The sequence below is a fragment of the Lithobates pipiens genome, unplaced genomic scaffold, assembly GCF_037356315.1.
Source record: "Lithobates pipiens isolate NorthernLeopardFrog02 unplaced genomic scaffold, aLitPip1_a1.2 Scaffold_8, whole genome shotgun sequence".
In the NCBI taxonomy this organism is placed as follows: Eukaryota; Metazoa; Chordata; class Amphibia; order Anura; family Ranidae; genus Lithobates; species Lithobates pipiens.
Genome location: NW_027507903.1, coordinates 250,845,593 through 250,864,414, shown reverse-complemented (window position 1 = coordinate 250,864,414; position 18,822 = coordinate 250,845,593). Strand labels below are relative to the sequence as shown.

General features: G+C 44.8%; 1 protein-coding gene across 9 annotated transcripts in view; it reads left to right on the top strand.

Moving 5' to 3' along the window:
• The window catches only part of SRGAP1 (SLIT-ROBO Rho GTPase activating protein 1), a 251,004-nt gene that overhangs the window by 180,096 nt on the left and 52,086 nt on the right, over positions 1–18,822 (top strand). For all 9 annotated transcript variants that reach the window (XM_077470167.1, XM_077470166.1, XM_077470172.1 and 6 more), the window contains one exon: positions 627–761. In XM_077470167.1, coding sequence (XP_077326293.1) covers positions 627–761 — 135 coding nt within the window. The remainder of the gene's footprint in view (positions 1–626; positions 762–18,822) is intronic.

The window sequence follows — 18,822 nt, the reverse complement described above, 5'->3', positions numbered from 1 at the left end:
ATATTGGCGATTCAGAAAATGACCGCCAAGCAACAGACATTTTCAGGAGGAGGGCAGGAATGGCCTCCAGCTATTCCTCATAACCGGTTTCTCTTTGAGGGACACTGCCTCCACATTTGCTTTAAAATACTTATTCTTTCTATCAACTTCTTGACATTAGCAAACAAAAAGAACTGTTTAATTTCTGAGTGACATTTGCATTGCAGCTAGCAATTTATTTCTCAGCTTTCAAATATAATGAGCATTCCTGCCAGTTCTCAAGTAGCCATGCTGTTGAAATAATTATCATGGCATGAACAGACACAATCTCCAGGGTCCTCCTAGGTCCAGTATGTTGCATGTGGCTTACTAGGGAGCATTCCTGAAAGGAAACATTCCTATGTGGTAGCAATGGCTTCTAGTTGACTACATGGAGGTCTTTCTTGTTTTGATGCGCATATATAATTTGCATGCTATACTATTGTTAACTTTAATTCTATGTTTGCTAGCTAAGGAGATGTATTTTTGCTCTTTCTATTTATACTGTTGAATTGGCGCAAAAAGATATAATTATACAAGAAGGGATGCTGTATTTTTGACAGTGCTGCTTTCACTCTGTAATTTTGTAATTTTGCACATTAATCTAGGTGAAGACCCTTTGACAGATGACCAAAATAATCACGACATCAACTCTGTAGCTGGCGTCCTCAAGCTGTATTTTCGAGGCTTAGAAAACCCGCTCTTCCCCAAGGAAAGATTTAACGATTTGATATCATGTATCCGTAAGTCACTGTTCTCTATACCCCCCTCCCTTTTTGTTCTGAAAAAAAAAAAAAAAAAACTCAATTTCCTTGTTCACCTTACTGAGACCTCCACCCTCTTTTTTTTTTTTTTTTTTTTTTTTTTCTCCTTTTCCCAATGCTCTATTCTTTCCCCTTTTTCCTGGAAGAGGAAAACGGCTATAGATGTCTTCAAGGCAGTTTGTCCCACATCTGCGCCACTCTCGGAGTTTAGTCATACTTGCAGCTGGGACCGCTCCCTTTTTTCACCAAGATTATGTATAACGCTTTGTGTCCAACACAGCAGGAAAACATTCCTGCAGGCATAATCGTGGCTTTTATACACTTCAATTATTGTGTTTTCTTTCATGTGAAGGTCAGGTTCAGACAGGCAGTATCAACTCTAGGGCTTTGCAAGCACAGGCAGTGTGTGCACATCTCTGTGATCTCTGAGAACTTATATACAACAAACTATAACCAGGTTAACGAAAGGTAAATGGCCTTGTAAACCTATCATTTAAAAGGAAACGTGAATTTTCAGTGAGCAGACATTAGAGGTACTTATTGTATCATTTTACTTCAAAGTAACTTTTTATGTGACTTTTCTATTTTTAATTTTTTTTTTTTCTCAAGAATTGCTAGCCTCTCCACATGCATGATTTTGTCCCCTATATAGATTTGTAGATTCTTCTTTGGCTATTTGGATGTCAGGCAGTGTGCACAGCAGGCCTATGTAATGACAGCTGAGATGACATATATCAGCCACATACAGTCTGTTATTGTCAATCATACTGATAGATTCACTTTAAAAGGCAAGCTCAGTCACTGTGCAGTACTACTAATTCCTAGTGCACACTATGAAAAAATCGTACAAAAAAAATATCGCTTTCTGAAAGATCGTTCGATAATATGCTCATTCGTAGCAATCAAAGAATACATTACAATAGAACATCACTTCCAAAATTGTTTTCTGTCATATAAGAATTTTTATAACTTTAGTAACCTATTCGTTTTTAATATGAGACTAGCATGCAAAAAAAAAAATCATTCATCTGATATTCTCATCGTGTGTGCGAGACTTTAGTACTAGTAGAGCCTGCTTATTCTTTTAAAGCTAATATGGCTGTCCTGTGCATAGGCGTGTTTAAAAACTACACATGGAAGCAAGGTTTAATGTGATTTTTAAACAATCACCTTGTAAAATAACCCATTCAGTTTAGAACAGAAATGAAAGGCAAAACATTTTTGTATAGATGGGGAAAAAAGGCATTTATTTATAATTTTTTTTAATTTTTTATTTTTTTTAAAATAAATTATCACATTCCCACTGTTCTCAGTTGCATAACAGCTGAGGGGGAGCAGCAGACTGAGCTTGCCAGTGAATGGCTATGCAGCGGGGGGGGGGTGTCAGTACAAGTTTGATCATTGGAGGAGAGTTCCATGAGTTCGCAGCATAGCTAGAGAACTGGTCACGGTGTGCTTGCTCTCCTACTTAGTGTAGTCAGTTTTTAATAGGAAAGCAGAGGGGACAAGCAGCAACACCATAAATTTAACATAAAGGAAGCAATATAAAGAGAATGGGTACATGGTACTGCTGCCACATATAAGATATAATGAAGGTTAACGAATGGTTTAAGGCCTAAACCACAAGCTCTACTTTTTAAGCTGAGCTGTTTTTTTTTTACATTGCCATTGGCTGAGAGCGCTGATCAGGAGTCGGCTGCTGGTTTTTCAGCATGCATGTTTGACAGACCGACATACACACGGACAGAATGTTGTCACTCCCGATATTCTGCCCGTTTGTATGGGGCTTTACAGTCTGTTTGCTTGTCTTTGTTCTAGGGAAAAATTTAAAGCTGAACTCTGGGGCCGCCCCTTGGCATAGGTTAAATGCTTGTTTACTCTAGGGGTGCAGGGATGAGGCATATTACATTTATTCCTGGGTCCAGCAGGCTTCCTCAATCAATGCAACCACTCCCACTGTGTCCTGCTTCCTGTTCTCGGTGCGCCACCTTCTCATGCAAGATTATTAGAACTCCCTGGCAGGGCACATGATGTAGAGGGGCCCCCTAGAGTTTAAGAACACCCCATCAATGCACCCCTAAACTAAGAAAGCATTTAACACTTACATGCAAGGGCGGCCCACTGCAAGGGTAAAGTTCGTCTCATTCCTGGAGTTCTGCTTAACCACTAGGCGTCCACGCTATAGCCAAAAGACTGCTGCAGCGCGGACGCCAATTGTCGGGAGGCCATCCCTGGACGTCCTCCTGTTTACTTCCACGTTGCGTGCTCCCGTGAGCACGCATCGGGGAAGTTCTGTGCTGGCCGTGTCCCATGGACACAGCTGGTCACAGATCGCTGTAAACGGCCAATCACAGCAGCCGTTTACAGCACAAACGGCGTGCCCAATGAGAGATCATCTCATATGTTTACATATGAGATGATCTCTCATCGCCGGCTTTCCCTCCTCACACAGACAGCATGTGAGGAGGGAGAGATTAGCAGCTGCAGCGGCCGTAAGTAGGTAAATAAAATTAAAAGGTCCCACAATGTCAGTGCCGTCTGCCCCCTGTCAGTGCCACCTGTCAGTGCCGTCTGCCCCCTGTCAGTGCCACCTGTCAGTGCCGTCTGCCCCCTGTCAGTGCCACCTGTCAGTGCCGTCTGCCCCCTGTCAGTGCCACCTGTCAGTGCCGTCTGCCCCCTGTCAGTGCCACCTGTCAGTGCCGTCTGCCCCCTGTCAGTGCCACCTGTCAGTGCCGTCTGCCCCCTGTCAGTGCCACCTGTCAGTGCCGTCTGCCCCCTGTCAGTGCCACCTGTCAGTGCCGTCTGCCCCCTGTCAGTGCCACCTGTCAGTGCCGTCTGCCCCCTGTCAGTGCCACCTGTCAGTGCCGTCTGCCCCCTGTCAGTGCCGTCTGCCACCTGTCAGTGCCACCTGTCAGTGCCACCTGTCAGTGCCACCTGTCAGTGCCACCTGTCAGTGCCACATCAGTGTCACTCTCTTGGTGCTCCAGGGCCTTCAAAAGTGTAATAGTTAGTCAACAAGTTAGATGTGTCATTTATGCTCCTAGAACACGTGATGGTGCTCCCCTGCATGTTGGGCCTCTCTGAGTGGCTAGGCTGTGGAAAAGTTCCACACATGTGGTATGGTAATACTCAGGAGTAGCAGAATTTATTTTGGGGCATCATCTGTGGTATACACATGCCAAGTGAGAGAAATAACCTGGTTATTTCTCTCACTTGGCATGTGTATACCACAGATGATGCCCCAAAATAAACTTTTCCAATGACAATTTTGTGTAAAAAAAAAAAAGTCTTCATTTTGCAAAGAATTGTGGGGAAAAAATGACAACACCAAAAACCTCACCATGCCTCTTACTAAATACCTTGGAATGTCTACTTTCAAAAAAGGGGTCATTTGGGGGGTATTTGTACTTTGCTTGCTTGTTCAGGTCGCAAGAAATGAGATAGGCCACCAGTACATCAGATGTGATCAATTTTGTATGATTTGCACCACAACTTGTAGATTCTCTAACTTTCACAAAGACCAAATAATATCCACTAATTTGGGTTCTTTTTACCAAAGATACGTAGCAGTATAAATTGTGGCCAAAATTCATGAAAAAAAAAATAATTTGCAAAATTTTATCACAAACAAAGAAAAATGCGTTTTTTTTTTTTTTTTTTTCGGTCTTTTTTTTAATTTATAGCGCAGAAAATAAAAAAAACCAGAGGTGATCAAATACCACCAAAAGAAAGCTCTATTTTTGGGGAAAAGTACAAAAAATTTATTTGGGTACAGTGTTACATGATTGAGTAATTGTCATTCAAAGTGTGAGAGCACCGAAAGCTGAAAATTGGTCTGGTCACGAGGGGAGTTTAAGTGCCCAGTTGTCAAGTGGTTAAAGTTTAACGCAAACCTGTAATTTCCCTGTGCAGGGAAAGCAACAAGTTAACTTAACTTCCCCCCCATCCCTAGTAGCAGATACCCACCAGCCCTTTGATCCCTTTCTGCTCAGTTCAGGCATTGAGAGCAAAAAGATGAAGCTCTGTGTAATTGATTTGGAGTTTGCACAGAACTGAGAATTCTCTCTTCCCAAAATGTCAAAGTTGGGTGACTGAGAAGGCTAGATACCAGCACTGTTATGTGGGGGGGGGAGGTGAGCGAGTCAGATATTTACCCATATCCAGAAGGTCCAAGTATTTCTCTTTGCTCCTGAAGGCCTAATAGGGAGAGGGAAGGGATGGTATGTACAGTATCTTACAAAAGTGAGTACACCCCTCAGTTTTCATGCGGCAACACTGAACAAATTACACTTTGCTACCATGTAAAGTAGTAAGTACACCCCTAAGTGAAAATGTCAAACTTGGGCCCATATTGTCAATATTTTGTGTGGCCACCATTATTTTCCAGCACTACCTTAACCCTCTTGGGCATGACGTTCACTAGAGCTTCATAGGTTGCCACTGGAGTTCTCTTCCACTCCTCCATGACGACATCATGGAGCTGGTAGATGTTAGAGACCTTGAGCTCCTCCACCTACCATTTGAGGATGCCCCACAGATGCTCAATAGGATTTCGGTCTGTAGACATGCTTGGCCAATCCATCACCTTTTACCCTCAGCTTCTTTAGCAAGGCAGTAGTCATCTTGGAGGTGTGTTTGGGGTCATTATGTTGCAATATTGCCTTGCGGCCCAGTCTCCAAAGGGGGGGGGGGAGCATGTTCTGCTTCAGTATGTCACAATAAATGTTGGCATTCATTTTTCCCTCAATGAACTGTAGCTTCCCAGTGCCGACAGCACTCATGCAGCCCCAGACCATGACACTTCCATTACCATGCTTGACTACTGTAACTCCTCACATAGTTGCCGCCACACACGCTTGGCACCATCTGAACCAAATAGGTTTATCTTGGTCTCATCAGACCACAGGACAGGGTTCCAGTAATCCATTTCCTTACTCTGCTTGTCTTCAGCAAACTGTTTGCGTTCTTTCTTGTGCATCATCTTTAGAAGAAGCTTCCTTCTGGGATGACAGCCATGCAGACCAATTTGGTGCAGTGTGCGGCGTATGGTCTGAGCACTGACAGGCTGACCCCCACCCCTTCAAACTTTGCAGCAATGCTGGCAACACTCATATGTCTATTTCCCAAAGACAGCCTTTGCATATGAAGCTGAGCACACGCACTCAACTTCTTTGGTCGACCATGGAGAGGCCTGTTCTGAGTGGAACCTGTCCTGCTAAACCACTGTATTGTCTTGGTCACCATGCTGCAGCTCAGTTTCAGGGTCTTGGCAATCTTCTTATAGCCTAGGCCATCTTGTAGAGCAACAATTTTTTTTTTTTTTCAGTTCCTCAGAGTTCTTTGCCATGAGGTGCCATGTTGAGCTTCCAGTGACCAGTAAGAGAGTGAGAGCGATAAAACCAAATTTAACACACCTGCTCCCCATTCACACCTGAGACCTTGTAACACGAACGAGTCAAATGACATCGGGGAGGGAAAATGGCTAATTGTGTCCAATTTGGACATTTTTCACTGGGGGGGGGGGGGGGGGCGACTCACTTTTGTTGCCAGCGGTTTAGGCGTTAATGGCTGTATGTTGAGTTATTTTGAGGGGACAGCAAATTTACACTGTTATACAAGCTGTACACTCACTACTTTGTAGCAAAGTGTCATTTCTTCAGTGTTGTCACGTGAAAAGATAGAATAAAATATTTATAAAAATGTGAGGGGTGTACTCACTTTTGTGAGATACTGTATGTGGTTCTAGAATGAGAAGAAATTAACCCATTTCAACATTTTTCATATATATGTTAAAATCAGCATTTTTTTTGCTAGAAAGTTACTTAGAACCCCCCAAACTTTATATATATTCTGAAAACCGAGGTCCTGGAGAATAAAATGGTAGCTGTTGCAATTTTTTATGTTGCGTGATATTTGCTCAGCCATTTATCCGATGCAAATTTTCAGGAAAAGATGCATTTTTAATTAATTTTTTGTGCAAAATATAAAAGATGATGTTCAGTCTAGTATGTCGATCCTAAACCTGTGAAGATTTAAAATTATGCATGCTTGTGAAGTGGCTTGTTTTAAAATCTTCACAGCCTATCGGTTTAGCGTTTAACAGGATATATATATATATATATATATATTTATAAAATGTGTGTGTACGCTGGATGGCAGGTGGTTAACCATGAATTTCAGCATTACATTCAGTCTTGCACAGTTGTACAGGCTCCTCCTCTATATGGAAATGCATTTTTCTGATTTCACTGCACCCCGGGAGCATCGCACAGGGTGCATTACAAGCTGCACCAAGTCAGCTACAGCAGCCTTCATGTTTGCCCTGAAATGAGTGTTAAAGAAATCCTGCACTAAAACATATGGAGGCGTTTTCTAATAATCTACTGAAATACTTGTTACCTGCCTGTCTCAGGAAAGTCAGGGTGAAGTCAGAACTCATGATCTGCTCACTTGTTCTAGGTCAAAGTACTAAAGCCAATGGATCTGTATAACAACTAGACAAGTGTATTTTTCAGGAGAGATTAACAATGATGGACTCCATATTCCTTTTGGTATAGTTGTGAGAAAAATGAGGGACGGGGTTCATTTTGAAAATGCTGGTTGTCCTTTAAATCTTCTGTCTTCATCATTGTGAGTCACTGGCATAGAGCAGTATTGCAACACCAGAAGCTGTTGAATCACCATGACAGCAAAGCAACTAGCATTTTTAGAGAGAGGGTTCAAGAATGGTAGCTTCTGCATTTCTCTCTACAAAGGTTTCATCCAATAATGCAGTACACTTTATTCCATCTTACACATCCCTGAACTTACTGAGTAATCTTATCCCGTTGATTGCAGGGCATACTGTTAGTGGCCCATTAGTCATGGGGTTGACTAAACACACACTGTGCTATAGAGTGGAAATCCTGAGGAAGTGCTGATCTAAGTTTAGCATCGACCAGCTCAGCAACAAATACAAACAAAAGGGTACATGTTCAAGGTGCACTACTCAAATGACGAGAAAGCTGTTGTGGAATTCAATTAGTCTGGTCAGGACACAATGTCACTTTTTAGTGTGAGTGTGCTGTCTAAACTGCTCATTTATATTAGAGCGCTGAGAATGTGCCTGTGTTTTGAGCACAATTAATGAGGAATGCTTGGCCATTAACCAGGTTGTATAGAATTACAGAGGGAATGTGAACAGGCTACTGGCAGCTTGTATTTATGGAATGCTGACACCAACTGTTAATTAATGGAAGAGACAAGTATGGATAGGGTTACCATTTAAAAGGAGAGTGCATGCTTTTATATCATGATATCCTTTCACATTAAAATGCAAAAGCGAACAAATAAGGACAAATGAGGTTTGCATTTAATGCCACAGAAAAACAAAGCTATTTTAGCTATAGCACAGCATGGTTACAAACTGCATTTGTCCTTGGCATTTTAGTTAACCATTACATTGTGAACTGAGGACTGTTGAATGTTACCCCAGTGAGCTAACAGTGTCTACCCTTGTAGCCCTTTTACCTGCCGCTTCTCTTCGTAGCCCTTTATTAATGTTTGGCTGAATATTTAAGGGCTTGTCATATGCAGAATGGAGGGTGGCTGCAACGTGCCTGCTGGTTTCTATGACCCTTTTTATTTGTATAAAAATCAGTCCGTTTTACTTTGATCAATATTAAAAGATGTAGTGGTGCAAACTAGCAGCTGCTTGCTTTGAGATGCCTCATCACATGCAGAAAGAATTTAAACTGTGCAAAGAGGATCATATACATTGCGGTTATAGCAGCAAAGGTTGTTCTGCAGAATGATTGTTTTTTCAGAAGGTTCGAGAAAATGTTTAGGTAAAATAAAAAAAAAGCGTCTAAGGCTGTACATATACATTTAATAAAAATGTTCCTAAGGTTCAGGTAGTTGCTACAGTTGTTTTTTTTTATTTTATTTTTATTTTTTTATTTAATACAGGTTTGGTGTTAAAGTGGCACTAAAGCCTGAAGGTTTTTTTTTTTATCTTCAGGCATTCTATGCATAAATGTACAAAACTTTACCGTGCAGCTACCCCCCTTACACTCACCTGATCCCGATCTGGCAATGTGCATGAAAGCAGAAGCTCTCCCAGGACTCTGGCTCCTCATTGGCTGAGACACAGCCGTGTAAGCCAGTGTATCATGCAGTCCGGTTACAGTGCATTTTAAAAAGTAGTGCATGCACTACTTTTGGACCAGTGCATTGCGATTTTAGCCCATTCACAATAGTTCACACTCATGTGGGTGTCAATCGCACTGTGTTCTGCGATCTGTTGCAGCCCCCCACCCCCAAATACTAGTTGTAAAGTATCAGAACTGATGATGTCCTATTCTGGTTTTGTGGGTTACTAAACTAGCATTTAAAGAATAAAAATGTTAATGTAAAAATCAATTATCACTTGAAATGTTCTTCCGTCAAGCAGAACTAGGTTTTGCATCCAATTGCTGTCTGTTTCTTCCTCCTATTGCAATCCAGCACATGTTTCAAGCTGAGACCAAGATTTGACTATCGAGACAAATGGCAGTATGCCTAACACATGCTAACTTGGTTTGAAGATGGGGGCGTGGAACTCAGGCCATCATTTTCAATGCCTAGATATTGTCCTAAGCCTGGCACTTGTGTTGAGTTGTATCCGAAGCAGAGAGCACTGAGCTAGTAAACAGTGAGCTTGAATTGGCAACAGTAAAATAGATAATTGGAGGTAGACTTTTTTAGACTAAAGCACATGTATTCTTTTGTTCTGATTTTATTTGTGATATGAAACTTGTATTCTTTTATGTAAAATGTTGACACATATAAGCAAAAATGTAGAACTGAGGCACTATGGACTTTTATGGTACCACCATAGACATAACACGATATGTAGCTAAAATCACTTTTTTATTACAGAATCTAAACAAAAGAAATGAACCACATCTAAAATATCACAATGATAACTCTTTCAAGACTAGATTATTAGTAAACCATACTATACAACACCACAAATTTAAGACGTAGTGTAGTACATATTTATCGAGTACTTCTTTACATGTTTTGCGGAGTTACCGCTTCCTCAGGAGTATTTGAAAGGGCACTCATCTGCAGAAAATTAGAAAACCTGTAGCATAGCATACAAAGAATATACAAAACTTGCATCATAAGAGTCTCTCCGGGGAGTGAGAGAGCAGAGTATAGAATGAAAAGGGCTCTGTGTAATAAAGTAACAATGAAATTGTAGCACATAGTCTGTATGGTCAATTACAGATGCACCCCTGAAAGAGTACCCATATCCCACAGCGATATGTAAACGCACCAAACAAGCTACAGTATTAAAAATTGCATAGTCTGGCGGTGGACAGAACAGCGAGGTATTGACTCTCTATCTCCAGACAATGTGACCATCCATGTTGATCTCTAGATGTACAGAAAATTATGGTATTGAGAAGGTACTTTAAAATTTAGAACCTCCCTATAGTACCCCCAGCTAATCACCATTGCTCACCTTGGTAAAGTGGTCAGTGGCTACAAGTTGTAGAATTTGTAGCTTAAACAGATTCCAAGGTTGTATGAATATTATCCACGGTAAGTAAATTTGTATAAGATTCCACCAAATAGCAACATTTTTAATAAACAATTTGTTTTTTGTATCTTGTGTGTATGTATATATGTATGTTTGTGTGTGTAATATGTATATATTTTTTCTTTGTATATTATGCTACATGTTTTCTCATTTTCTGCAGATAATTACTCTTATCGTACATCTTGTGACACAGAGCCATAGTAGTTACTATGTGGGTTATAGGCCACCTTCAGGTGATGGACACTGGCACACAATAAGACAGGAAGTCCACTCCCTATATAACCCCTCCCACTACTGGGAGTACCTCCGTTTTTTTTTGGCCAGTGTCTAAGGTGTTGGTCACGAGTAAAGATGTGCTGTGCTCCACTGGAGCAATCCTTGCTGGGGCCAGCTATGCAGCTGGATTCATTCTAAGTGTCTTTTCAGGCCGAATTGAATGGTACCCAGGCCTTGTGTCGGAAGAAACAAGGTTTTGCCTGTAACGCTTCTCTTTTTAGAGAGCTGGACCCCGGGATCCAGAGCTTTGTTTTTTTCAGCCATAAAGTTTTTTTTCTGGCTGGGTATTTTACAGGTCCAGGAGTATGGGTTCCCCAAGGGTCCCCGGTTCCTGAAGGTTTTGTAATGGAGTACACCGTGAGAGGTGAAGATTGGGTCCCCGGTTCCTGAAGGTTTTGTAATGGAGTACACCGTGAGAGGTGAAGATTGGGTCTGTTGGTTTTTATCACAGAAAACCCTGCGGCGGAAAAGGTAAGTGGAGGTTTCTAAGGAATTTTTAAATTTTCTTATGAAATGTCTCCTTTAAAAAAGATGTCATGCCTAAGACTCACCACTGGGGGCTGTATAGACCATGTACGTTATCATGCTTTCCTCAAAGAGTCACAGAAGCAGCAGGCTTCCCCCTCGACGAGCAGCTCAGACCTCCGGTAAGATTGGGGGGGGGATTTTTCTTTCACAAAACACCCTATATCCCAAGTTCGTCTTTCAGGACAGCCACCTTAGAGAGACCCTGGCTCCTCCCCTCTCAGGAAACACCGCCTTCAATTTCAAGATTTAAGCCTCGTCCTCCCTCTGTTCCTCAGTTATGGTGTTTCCTCCGGCGGGGAGACACCGCTAAGGAACCTTAGCTAAATCAGTTGGCGAAACTGAGGCTACGTATCTGAAACGGAGCTCTGACTCCGTTCGGCAGTCCGACTCCGTCGTACTGACCGTCTTACATGTACTCTATCTTCGCTTGGTGAAAGCAGGAAGTTTTAGAGGTTCATCCGTTCGTTCACCCAGGCGGGTGTTACGACGGGTTCGGCAGTCTGGGCGGCCAGAGAGCTGGTTTTTGATTGACCGTCTTTTACATGTACCCTAATCTTCGCTTGGGGAAAGCAGGAAGTTTTAGAGGTTCTCCTGTTCGTTCGCCCAGGAGGGTGCTACAACGGGGTAGGCAGTCCGGTCGGCTGGGGAGCTGGACCCTCGTACTGACCTTTTTTTTACACGCACTCTAAACTTCGCTTGGGGAAAGCAGGAAGTTTGGGGCGGTCCATCCCTTCGTTCGCCCAGGGGGGCGCTGCAACGAGACGTCCAAGGTCCCCCTGTGTTAGCAGTCGGCTTGGAGCTGGAGGCCGGACCGGATGACGGGCGACGTCAGTTCCGGTGGGGGCGGACTTCTTCGTTGTATCCGGTTCCGGACGCGGCACGTGAAAGGGGACCAAGCGTTCAGCTGGTGCAGCCTCTCTTTCTAAAGTTGTACAGGCAGCTGTAGGAGGCACGTTCGCACCACTCTTCCTCAACAGGAGAATGTCTGAAGCAGAGGCTCCAAGAGCTCCTGGAGATAACAGCACCAGCCACTCAAAGGTAAGGGGAACCCTGGGGAGGTGTTCCCTTACATTATAACCAGTAGCTCCACTGGTGTTTTTTCCCCCTTGGTGGTCGGGGGGGAAGGGCAGTGCGTCTGGGATCCTGGTGGTGGTTGATCCTGGGGGGGGCACTCCCGGTGGTCCTCTATGTAGCGCTGGTGTTTCTTTTTCTTTTTTAATTTTATGCTGCTCTCTCTTTTATTTCTGTCTTTCAGAAAGCCACAAGCAAGTCCCCCCATGGTTCTAGGAAGAAGTGTCCTTCATGTAGAGCCTCTATGGGGGATTCCTGGTCGAAGGCACTTTGCAGAGAGTGTATTGAGGGATTGGTTAGAGAGCAGGCAGCAGAACAGGGGGCAGATCTGGCGGCTTCTGTGAAGCAACTCTCTAATACTTTCCAGTCCTTCAAGACACTTTTTTCTAGTTTACAGTGGCCTCAGCCCCAGAGCACTCCTACACCAGCGCAGCAGAGTGTACCATCTAGCCCTGTGGATGTTCCTCCTGCAGGTGGAGAGAATCCAGGGGGTCCCAGAGAGGAAGCTGAGGAAGAGGTTGACAGTGTCGGCTCAGACTCCCAAGGGGAATCTGATGATGAGGGGTTGGATGGGGAATCCAGTAGAACCTCACGGTATAAGCTTTCCCTGGAGGAAGTGGATGAGCTCTTAGGAGCTATTCATACCACTTTAGGCATGCAAGAGGAAAAGAAGGCACTGTCACTCCATGATCAGATGTACAAGGGCATGGGGGAACAGAAAAAACGGGTGTTCCCGGTGCATGACATCTTGATCGATGCCATCAAGAAGGAATGGCAGGATCCTGAGAGGAAACCTTTCTTTTCTGGGGCATTAAAATGAAGGTTTCCTTTTTCGGAAGAGGAGGCTCTCGTCTGGAATAAATCTCCCAGATTAGATGCTGCTTTTTCCCAGGTGTCCAGACACACTGATCTGGCCTTCGAGGACATGGGGGTGCTTTCAAACCCTATGGATCGAAGGATGGATTCACTCCTAAAGAAAGCCTGGGACTCATCACAGGGGAATCTTAAACCGGCCATGGCAGCCACAGTGGTGGCTCGTAATATGGAGTATTGGCTTACCCAAATTAACGCGCACATTGAAGCAGGGACGGCAAAGGAGACCATTCTATCCTCCTTTCCCATGCTGCTTAAGGGGATAGCATACATTGCGGATGCTTCAGCTGAATCCGTGCGAATGTCTGCAAGGTCCTCGACTCTGACCAACTCAGCTAGGAGGGCTTTATGGCTGAAGACCTGGCAGGGGGACAATGTGTCAAAAGCAAAGCTTTGTGGGATCCCCTTTACAGGAGACTTGCTGTTTGGGCCAGGTCTTGAAGCAGTGCTTGATCGCACGGCGGATAAGAAAAAGGCCTTTCCTGTTAAGAGGAAAATTGGGGAGCAGTCAAAGAAAAAGACTCTTCCTCAGAAGAAGTTTGAAGCCCCTAGAACTAGTCGGCAGAGGAAAAGTTGGGGGCTCAAGGGCAAAGGGCGCGGGGGAGCAATTTTTCGCCCTCCTGAACAGCCCAAAAAGTCTCAGTGACAGGGTCACAGTGGGAGGAAGGTTGGGGGCCTTCCTCCCACAGTGGGAGATGATCACCTCCAATCAGTTCGTGTTGGGGGTCATCAGAAGAGGTTACCGTTTGGAGTTTTCAGAACTCCCCCCTCTGAGACTCCTTGTCACCGAGCTGCCAAAATGTACAGAAAAATCGTCTGCCCTTCTTTCCTCTCTGCAGGAGTTAGAGGAACAAGAAGTGGTAGTACGGGTCCCAGCAGGAGAGACAGGCAGGGGCTTCTATTCCCATGTGTTTGTGGTTCGCAAGCCTTCGGGAAAGTTCAGGCTTATCCTGAACCTGAAGCCTCTGAATGTCTGTCACCTACAAAAGGTTTCGGATGGATTCAGTTTACTCGGTGAAAGCACTTCTTCCACCAAACTGTTTCATGGCATCGATAGATTTAAAAGATGCATACCTGCATATTCCCATCGCAGAGACCCACCAGCGTTTCCTCAGACTGGCAGTAAGAACCTCGGTAGGGGTGCTACACCTACAGTTCAAGGCTCTTCCCTTCGGGCTATCCTCTTCCCCCCGGATCTTCACCAAAGTAATGGCAGAAGTTCTGGCTTATCTGCGTCTCAGGGGAATCTCGGTGATCGCGTATCTCGACTATCTTCTCCTGTTTGCCCCTTCTCCGACACAGTTGACTCGAGATTTACAGACAACAAGAGACCTGTTAGTAAACTTGGGTTGGCTTCTGAACCTGGAGAGGTCCAACTTAGATCCTTCCCAGAGGGTCACCTTCCTGGGATATGTGTTGGACTCAACAGTACAGAAAGTCTTCCTCCCTTCAGAAAAAATTCAAAAGGTAGACAAGGCACTGTTGTTTCTCCAGGGCAGCCACCAGATCTCAGTAAGGAAGGTCATGTCGGCATTGGGTTTGCTGACGTCCACGCTCCCGGCGGTCCAGTGGGCGGGATTACATTACCGTCCCCTGCAATTATTTATACTGAAGGTTTGGGATCACAGCCAGGGGTCCCTGGATTCTTTGGTGTCGGTTCCGGACCAAGTAAAGAGGTCCCTCTGGTGGTGGAGAAAGGGAGCAAATTTGTCCCAGGGCCTAGAGTGGGTTTTACCAATATCCAGGGTGGTCACAACCGATGCAAGCAGCTCAGGTTGGGGTGCACACCTAGACTCCCGCCTGATACAGGGTACCTGGGAGAGGAGGGAGTCGAAGAGATCCTCGAATTGGAGGGAGCTGAGGGCAGTAGATCTGGCTCTCAGGACCTTTCAGAGAGAACTCAGGGGGCATCACGTAAAAGTCAGGTCGGACAATTCCTCAGTGGTAGCCTACATCAACAGACAGGGGGGCACCAGGAGTGAATCCTTATGGGCCCTAACAAAAGCCATCCTCGGGTGGGCCGAAGCAAATGTCCTGTCCCTGTCAGCAGTTCACTTGAAGGGGGAGCAAAATCAGGTGGCAGATTTCCTCAGCAGGAGAACATTGAGAGAAGGCAACTGGGTTCTCAAACAGGAGGTTTTCGAAGTGATCACCCAGAGGTGGGGGATTCCTTCGATAGACCTCTTTGCCTCGAGGGAAAACGCAAAGGTAGCCAGCTTCTTTTCTATAAACAAGGGGGACGGGGCATTGGCGGTGGACGCACTAGCACAGAATTGGGGTTTCTCCAGGTGCTATGCTTTCCCCCCTCCCGTACTGATTCCGGCAGTGTTAAGGAAGTTTCAGGTGGAGAACACTACCCTTATCCTAATCGCACCTCACTGGCCCAGGAGGCCGTGGTTCTCCATTCTGAAGGGCCTGTCTGTAGAACCTCCCTGGATTCTCCCAGTCCAGGAGGATCTCCTTTCTCAGGGTCCAATCTGCTGTCCTCAGGTAGAGCGGTGGAACCTTGCAGCTTGGCTTCTGAGGAAGAACTGTTGAAGGGCAAGGGCTTCTCAGATCGCTTAGTAGCCACGCTCCTAAACTGCAGGAAAAAGGAAACCAGGACCATTTACTTAAAGGTATGGAGGCGGTTCAATAGCTGGTGCTCAGAGAGCTCCTTCAATGTGCACAGCTCTGTAGCCGTTCTAGAGTTCCTACAGGCTGGGGCAGATAAAGGTTTAGCCCTTGGAACTCTGAAGGGTCAGGTATCCGCTTTAAGCGTGTTTTTAGAAAGGCAGCTAGCTTCAGACCCTTGGATAATGAGATTCTTCAAAGCCCTAAGTAGGCAGAGACCTGTTTCAAATTCCCCCTTCCCAGTTTGGGATCTTTCTTTAGTTTTACAAGTTCTCACAGGAGAACCTTTTGAGCCATTGGAATGTTGCTCATTAAAACTGATCACTCTCAAAACGGTGTTTTTGGTGGCGATCACTACAGCAAGGAGAGTGAGTGAACTCGAAGCCCTTTCTGTTAGGGCACCTTTTTTTCAGGCTTTTCCGGACCGTTTGGTTTTTAAGACGGATCCGGCCTTTTTGCCTAAGGTAGCCTCTAGTTTTCATAGAGCCCAGGAGATTGTGCTACCTACTTTCTGTTCAAATCCAGTAAGAGAACAGGAACACATCTTTCATAGATTGGATGTTAGAAGATGTGTCCTTCATTATTTAGATTGCACAAGTCAGTTCAGGAAGTCTGATTCACTTTTTGTGTTATTTTCAGGGGCTAGGAAGGGTTCCAGAGCCTCTAGACGTACGATAGCCAGATGGTTAAGGTTAGCCATTGGGCAGGCTTATGTGGCAGGGGGGTTAGAACCCCCAGTTGGGATTAGAGCACACTCAACCAGGGCAGTGGCAACTTCTCAGGCAGAGTGGGCTGGTGCATCTCCTGAACAGATCTGTAGAGCTGCAACGTGGTCCAGTTTTGCTACGTTCGTGAAACACTATAGACTGGATCTTCTGTCAGCCAAAGACCAGGCCTTTGGTCGTAAAGTGCTGCAAGCAGTGGTCCCACCCTAAGGTAATGTGCTCGCTTATCCTCTCTAAGGTGGCTGTCCTAAAAGACGAACTTGGGAAAAACGGAGTTACGTACCGGTAACATCCTTTTCCGGGAGTCTTTCAGGACAGCCCCGGTTCCCACCCAGGTTTTTGGAGATCGTCGGGAACTCGTCACACGAGACCGTCAGGTAAGATTGAAAGTTGGTTTGTTTGACGTGTTCTTGTGTCTCCCCAGTTGGCCGGAGGTACTCTGAAAGAACTGAGGAACAGGGGGGAGGACGAGGCTTAAATCTTGAAATTGAAGGCGGTGTTTCCTGAGAGGGGAGGAGCCAGGGTCTCTCTAAGGTGGCTGTCCTGAAAGACTCCCGGAAAAGGATGTTACCGGTACGTAACTCCGTTTTTTTCACTGCCCCTGCACGGTGGTTTGTTAAAAGTCCCGCACGCACGCTCTGATCCCGTTGTATTGGAGGCCTGCGTGTACGCGGAAAATGCGTGTACGCCTCAATGTGATGGAAGGGGTGGGGCTTAGCGCGGCATTGGCATCCTCCAACGTCTGGCTACAGATGTCGGAGGGACACAATAACAAAAAGGGGAATAATAAGAGGTTGCTGACACAGGCATTCCCTTGGCACATTTTCTAATAGAATCAGGCTGAGCATTAATAGCAGCGGCTGTTGCTAGACTATTGCTAAAGCACTGGATGCAATTTCTTCTGATAGTACCCCTGCTTTTGTGCATCAGGCTAAGTTTAGAAAGGGGGGTTGAAACACACCCAGAAAAGGACTAAAAGGGTCTCCCTCAAGCTCTGGAAAGCCTACTCATCTCTATGAGCATCGGGGCCATGAAATGTTTGCAACTGTTTTCAACACTGCAGCCCCTGTTTGTTATTAAAAAGGTCTTTTTTCCTCAGCCATGATGGGGTTGAAAAAATGTTTTAAAAGTTAGCGGCTTTAATCCCATCCCAGTGTGGGACAAAATGCGACAGGTTGTCTTCCAAAAAATTCACAAAAAATGGGGTATACTGGCAATTAACACTGCTAGAACCTCCCTATGTGAATAAAAGTTTGATTTTTCCAGTAGACAATGCTCAAATGCTTAGAGATCCAACGGATAAAAAGTTGGAATTCCTTTTAAAAAAAGAAAACACTTTTCTCTGGCAGATTGAGTGTCTCACACTGCGCTGACAGTAATTGTTTAATCGTTGAGAGACCAGTTTAAACAGATGCTCAAAGTTATCCTGTTCAGCAAGCCCAGGATCTGGCAAACTACTAGAAGCTTTATGCTTGCAATAGTTGCTATGAGAGATTCTATCCTTCAGGCCTTGCACCCTTCGCTAAGCGCCATGCAAGACGCTCCTGGCTAGTCTTCTTTTTATGCAGTGAAACGGCTGTTTGGGGATGATTTGAGTAATACATCTAAAGAAATTCTAGTGGAAAGTAACCCTAAGTAACGTAAGCGTATTCCATTTTAACAAGCTCCTTCTCCTGTGCCAGGGGCATCAGCCTCCAGGCAGTCACGATGCCCTCCCCTGTCAAGTTCTAAAGGTAATCCTCCGGGTCAACCCCAGGGACAAAAGAGGTCTTGGGGGAGGAAACCTACAAAATACTAAAGCCTCCTTATGAGGAGGCCCCCCCCCCCCCGCTCGCTCGAGTAGGGGGATTATTCTGCAGTTCTCAAAGATCTGGCAGGAAGAGTGTCAAGACAGATGGGGGACTTTCTCAATAGTTCCAGGGTACAAACTGGAGTTCCAAGAGTTCCCATCTGCTCGTTTTCTCAGATCAAACGTTCCTAAGGATCCAGAGAAAAAGGAGTCTTTCTTTCAAGCATTGGACTATCTTTTGGCAAAAAGTGATCATGGTGGTCCCCATGGTAAGAGCAAGGGTTGGGTTTGGTTTAAACCTTTTTTCACAGTGCCAAAACCGAGTGGACATTCTGGATCTCAAAAATCTAATTTGATTCCTGAATATAACCGCTCTTTTTTTCACATGGAGTCAATCCAATCGATTGTTTCTATCCTACAAGGAGGAGAACTTCTAGCATCAATCGACATCAAAGATGCATACCTCTATGTGCCTATTTCCTCGCTCACCTGTAATATCTACTTTTCAAGTTGGAAAATCTTCATTTTCAGTGTGTAGCTCTGCTTTTCGGTCCAACTAGTGCACCTTGAGTGTTTACAAAGGTTTTGGCCCCTCCT